The sequence below is a fragment of the Ruditapes philippinarum genome, unplaced genomic scaffold (genome assembly GCF_026571515.1).
Source record: "Ruditapes philippinarum isolate M1 unplaced genomic scaffold, ASM2657151v2 ctg21235_1_1_1_1, whole genome shotgun sequence".
In the NCBI taxonomy this organism is placed as follows: Eukaryota; Metazoa; Mollusca; class Bivalvia; order Venerida; family Veneridae; genus Ruditapes; species Ruditapes philippinarum.
In genome coordinates, this window is record NW_026853755.1 from 1 (window position 1) to 6,795 (window position 6,795).

At 30.7% G+C, this 6,795-nt stretch overlaps 1 protein-coding gene across 1 annotated transcript; it reads right to left on the minus strand.

Moving 5' to 3' along the window:
* Positions 1 to 7: 7 nt before the first annotated feature.
* LOC132737735 (uncharacterized) lies at positions 8 to 6,200 on the minus strand (the record flags this gene model as incomplete). The annotated part of the gene is made up of 3 exons (XM_060725068.1): positions 5,823 to 6,200; positions 1,254 to 1,461; positions 8 to 178 (listed from the first exon to the last, which is right to left on the minus strand). Coding segments are annotated over exons 1-3 (639 nt in total), but the record flags the coding sequence as incomplete, so codon positions are not given.
* Between the last annotated feature and the right edge of the window lie 595 nt (positions 6,201 to 6,795).

The following is a 6,795-nucleotide window of genomic DNA, read 5'->3' on the forward strand; positions in this document are numbered from 1 at the left end:
GTGTAACAATAGGTTTTGTGTGAACAGTTTCTCCATCTCTTATTTTTTCTCCAATTTCTCTGGAAGATAGGCCCTGATATTCTGGCTTTAACTGTTTTCTTGCTTTATACACAATGTATCCCTGACTTTTCACCCTATGAACTGTGGGAAATATATTTGCATGGTAACCTTTATTAAGCTGAAATAAATTTTTAAATTATTAACGTGATTTAAAAAAAAAAAGTAATCAAGATTTTTTTTACATAAAAATCCAAATTTAAACTCAAGTGCCTCATTTAAAGTTCCCATCAAATTGTAGGCAATGGAGTTTTTGTTTCCTTCTTAGTTTGTCATGCTTTGTATCATTTCCATGCTACAAAGTACAAGGTACAAAATTTACTATAGTAAAACTGATAATTATGATCAGTTAATATTCACTTTATTTACATATGCCATTGAAGGAAATTTTTTTATATTTATGAGTTTGCAGTGTTTCTCAAATTCAACAGTGAAGAAAGTTGGGTTTTTTCCACATATTTTGTCTAGGTAGCTTCAATGTACATAGCCAAATATTTTTGCACTATTCAGTTCTATGGTTAATATCCAGCAATTTTCTGCTGACTGATCATAAACCATTAGTGTTCACTAACTATGACCAACCTCCATATAAATCTTAGGACTGTAGGCCAAAGCATTCACAAGTTATTGGTTGGGCAAGTATTTTGTTGTATATTCCTGGTAACAAAACAAAGAAAATCTAGAAGAAAAACTATTTAACAAACCTCACTTCATTCTGTGAAGTGACCTATATACTTTGACTGTATGGAGATAATTCTCATATATATATATTAAAGTTTCGGCTGAAGATATGTGAAGAAAGCATTGAAAGCGCTACCGAATTTACATAGAGTTTGTTATTTCTTAAACATTATAATTTTATCTATATATATATATGATGATCATAAGAGAAACCGGTTGGCAAATAATTAAATAAGTTAACTATGACATGGACTGTGTTTTTTGTTTAATTTATATGTGACTTTTTTCCGGCACTTGTTTTCATTTTTCATATATATATATATATATAATTGTGACAATTGTTGTTCAATTAAAATAGATGTTCCAAATATGCAACATTATAATTGTTTGTAGATAAATAAGAAAAATTGACACATTCACTGTCTTTTACATGTACATTTGAATGATAATGTTTCATTACTTAGACATTAGATGTTCAAAACTATATCACAAAAGATGAATAACAAGCAACCAACCTTAATTTCATCACCTGGATCTACCCCAACAATGCATGGATATTTTAAACCTTCTGAGTTTTCACATATTTTAGCATATGTTGTGCAAAGTTCCTTTACTTCCTCAACAAGATATTTTGGTACATAGTAGGAGGCTTGTTTTGCACCATAAAGTTCCCGCTTTTTTATATGCTGAGGCACAGATGATATGTGATCCATATGTCCATGACTGCAAACATATTTTATACATATCTATAATCATTATGGTTATTCAATCAATCACTTTGATACTAAATATAATAAACTTCAGATATAATGATGATACCACTTTAATAAGTTACACGTAGCTGTGTTTGACCCGTCTTTTAAGATTAGGTGACAAGAAGATTTCCAACAATGAGGTATGGATTTCTTAGAGGGTCAGTGTTTAGACCGTCTAAAGGAAAGGCAAGACTTCAGATGACAGTGTTAATGCAAGAATAATTGGCTCTATCTTATTGAGGTCCCTCACCCTGTGTGTGTTTAGGTTGATCAAAAGTTTTTATGCCATTGGCACTTATTTAATTGTTTGGCATTCTTGAAGACTTGTGTTAATCTATTAATTATTATTCAGCAATTATTGTACACTATAATAGAATAGAAAAACAAAATACATGACTCATTAATCAAGTAATATTAGTAAAAAATCTGGATATTTGCACATAGTGACTTTTGCTGCCTAGTTGGATTGACCTTTTTTAACACCTAGCTAAACTGTTAGTAAACACCATTTTCCGGTACATTGAGGATTTAGCTCTGGGGAATAATCCGAATTACACCAAATGAAGTACATAACACAATTACATGATATTTCTATTCTTCTAACATTTTTTACCATTTAAGGCGAAATAAATTGATTATTTTGCACAAAGAGAATATATTTATAATTACAGGGAAATAAATGAATTGAGATAATTCAATGTGTATATGTGAATTTGCATAGTTACCTCCAGTAAACAATGTAAAATTAAGACTGTATTAACATGTCTGTAAAAGAGTCTTTGGATGTTCTTGGGGTGTCTTGGTGTATCTAAGGGTAGTCTTGGGGTAGTCTATGGGTGTCTTTGGGTAGTCTTTGGGTGTCTTGGGGTAAATAGACCGACCCAATAAATTGTTTATAATAAAAATCAATAAATTTAAAACAGTTGTACTTTGTAGTATAATCTGCCATAATAAATACTCTTAATAGAGATATTTTCTTTGTAAACTTGTGTATTTACTTTATTTTTAGTACAGTATGGAATTATTCATACAATGATATTTAATTATTTTGTTACAAAGAAATATCTGTTTTACTTAACTTTAATTAAAAGAAGACCAAAAACATAGAGTTCGTTATTACACTCCATTAGGTGAATTCCCCAGAGCTATGTACAGAAAGTACCGGAAAACAGAGTTTAGCTAGGTTTTCATATTCGTGAATTACATGGCAGTGGTCAGGTGGTGGCGTTTAAACGGATCTATTTCTTATGATAGTTTCAGTTAGTGTTAGCATGTGCATTTTTCATCTGTTCATTAATCTTTAATCGAATATGCAATTTCTTTCAAATCATTACTAATTACTTAAATCGTTTAAATGCATTAGATAGAGTCGGTCACTAGTATCACGGATTTATATAAACCCAGCAAACAAAAGACGTTGTACCAAATTTGTACTGACGTTAGACCCTGATGTTGGGTAAACGTTGGCAGAAGGTTGGATTTGAAAGTTTTTTAGACGTCAGAAACCGACGTCTATACAACGTCATAAAATGACCTTTATCCAACCTTTTCTGACCATAATCCAACCTTTTCTGACTATTATCTGACCATAATCCAACCTTTTCTGACCATTATTTGGACATAATCCAACCTTTTTCTGACCATAATCCAACCATTTCTGACCATTATCTGACCATATGCCAACCTTATCTGACCAAATTTTCTGACCATGATTTAACCTCATTCAAAACTTTTGGAATATGATTTTTTTCATTTTGAAGCTCTTTAATAGGGTTAATAAATAAGCATTCTTATGATTTTAGCAATTTATTTTATACTCGGAATCACAAGTACAAAACAAGAAATGTGGTACTATAACAAATGCAAGATTTACATAATATTTTTTGAAACTATTAAACTTGACGGTATGTACTTTAATAACGCTTCATGTATTAATTAAGCATGTTTTAGAAATAAGATAAACAAAATCCTTCTTGAATATTAACACTGACATTTTATATAGCAAACATCTATGCATGTGTTTTTCTTATATCACCACTGAACTGATCACTCTGAGTTTGGGATTTTTCATCACTGATTGTATATTTGTCTTTGTATTTTATAACTGAATCTAGATCTGAATGTTAAATGGAACAATATTCTGAATATTTTGTTATAACTATAAATAGCAATGTTCATGTATCTTCATTAGTATTCTAGCTTCTTTCGTCCTCCTACACTATGTCGATCTGTATTACCGTCTCCAACCTGAAATTTCATCACACTTTCTGAAATTAAAAAAAATAAAATAATCAGTTACAAGTGCAAGAAATAAATCACTTATACATATTATAATTAAACGAAATTCTAACAAAACTCTCCAACTACTTAAAGGATACTTATCATTTTTAATTTAGTTTAAACCAAGTATTTTCGTGTACCTACTGTATATATCTATTAATTTTGATAAAAATGGCTTCGTGAATTTCATTATAAAATCACGGGTAATAAGATCACTGTATTTTCTATAATATTTTGAAATATACCTGTCACAAAATCTTGGTAGGTTTTCATTTTTCTTTTCCTCTAAATATTTTCATCTTCCTCCTGAACTTTTGACACATGTTGAATTATCATAATTTTCACAATCTGAAAGACGAAATATAATCGTTTTAGAATTTAACCATGTGGTGGAAGGATGTTTGTCTAATACAATAGGCAAATTCCAATTACTATTAATCTTAGTTAATTCATAAGCGCATGAAAAACTGATATAACAAATACCAAAATAAAATTAATTCTACTCCCGCAAAAATTGATATTGTTATTTTTTATATTCAATGTACTTTGTACAAATGCTCATACAACATCAAAGAAATTCACATGTTACTGTCATTGTTATAGATATTATCTCTGCCCAGCATGCTCTGGTCTGCTAAGTGTATATAGGACAGACTGGCTTAGTGTAAAAACGTTTTATGATACGAGCATACAACTTGTTGATAAGCAGGCTAATTAACAAACTATTACTTTTATTGATTTATAACTATGATAATGTGTTTTCTGATTGATAATATGTTGTTTGATTACATTAATAAAAAGATAGCTAGTCAAATACAATGTGCTTTCAGATATATCTTACCAACGTCGTATCATTTACATGTATCAAATGCCATGAATCATTATCATAATATAAGAAACACATGGTATGCTAACAGTATGGGTAAAGTACTTCAATTAACAACGAGTAGTTTAACAACTACACAGATATCAAAATCAAACTGCATCTGATACATGTGTAAATGACTGGCCCCTCATATAAGGGAAATTCATGTTGATAAGAAATAAGAGGACATTTTATTTACCAGCATTTGAATAATAAGAGTCTTACGTACTGCATTTAACTTTTTATTGATTTCAATTGCTAGGGTATTTCCTACCATTGATTGTGCATTTATTTGGCATGGCGATAAAGTGTGGGAAAAATGATCCGATTATACAGACTGTTCTATAGCAAATGATAAAGTGTTCTTACGTGGAAACAAAAATATTTATCTCGCGAAATCACGTTACATTAAGTTTTACCAGTCAAACATTTCAATGATCAAATAACCATCGAATCCATGCAAACATGTGGTAAATTAGCATTGAAAAACAATATATAATGTTTGCCTACCTTTTTCTTTTGTTTGGAATATACAACTTTGTCTGTCAACCCGTCGTTTTTTTGTCCGCCAATACAATTGAATTTTAAATCCGATAAGTCGCAAATTCGAATTTACTAAATTATTTACCACTATAAAATGAAGCCCTCAAAAATGATAACAGCTTCATTGTAAATTATATAAACACTTCATAGACTAATTCGAGGAGATAAGATATTATTTAAACGAAAATAGAGCAAATATATTTCATACTGATCCGCGACTATCGGTTTACAGAGCGCCACCTATCGAATATCGTACGTTAGCCACCCACGTGATACTGTTGTTTTGATGGAGAAAATAAATATATAATGTTCCCTTTCTAAACTTAAACTTAAAATTCTCGCTGTTTATGCTTTCATTTATATATATATTGGTTTCATAAATTAAATTCACCTATTGTCAGATTACCGACCAAAACCCGACGTCGAGTCGACGTCAAAATGAAACGTCTGTTAGACGTCGGGGATTCAACGTCGTTTTGACGTTGTATGAAGGTCACCGACGTCGCGACCAAAATTCAACGTTGATCCAACGTTGGGTCAACGTCGGGTGTTTGCTGGGAATCCGTGCTAGTATGAAATAATAAATCATTATCAAATGCACCAAGGTAGATGAATTTATTTGAAAAAATTATTGATATTACCTGATCATAACTGATTTGCATTTGACATTTTCTCGACTTGAACAGCCCATATCAAAACAGCAAACAAAACCGTCTGCAGGATTCTTAACAACAACTGACGTCTCAATTCCAGATATTGACCAAGCAAAAACTTCAAAATCCCCAATCCTTACAAATTTTGGCTGAGCCATTTTTCGCTTGTTTATGACATGTCCGCCAAGACCTTCTTTACAATACTGAACACACTTCTGAAGCAAGGATTTCACAATATTACCAGACATATATGATGAAATTAATCATGAAAATGTCTTACGTTGTGAAATGACATAAACTTGAATCAGCTGCTGAATGCGTGATATTTACATTCTAAGAGTGCTCTCCCTTCTTACAAATTGGATTGGTTTTCGGTGATCAACAAACGGCAAGTATGAATATCGGAACCAGAAAATTAGAGAACAAAGTACGATTCGTCCCACGGATGATCCGGTCCAGAACGAGTATCCCCACATTAGTGACATTCGCCCCACTTAATAGTTAAAATATATATAACGTTTTTCAAATCATTAGTATTGATAAATGATTAAATTAAATGTGTTGTTTGGTATGTGCTTGAAAAAAATAACGGATATTCAACTTTTTTCTATAAATATTAATCTTGTGGTATGAAAATTATCTTATTTCACTTAATTGTGACTACCACCACTCATCATGACATATTTGTAATCATACCACTCGATGAAATTAATCCTGTAATTATAGAAAAAAATGTATTTTCTGTTAATTATAAACAATTTTTCGATAAAAATACAATGTAAAACTTCCTCGAAAATTTCGTGTATTGTCTGAATTTAGGGCAAGACATCAGTGAAAATACTGAAAATGAAATTTATACGCATTTTACTTCATCAATATTTCTCAAAAATTTATTTATAAGATTTAAAGTATATATTGAAATGATATATTTTTGTTTATTTCAGAGAACAGAAAGTTGGGT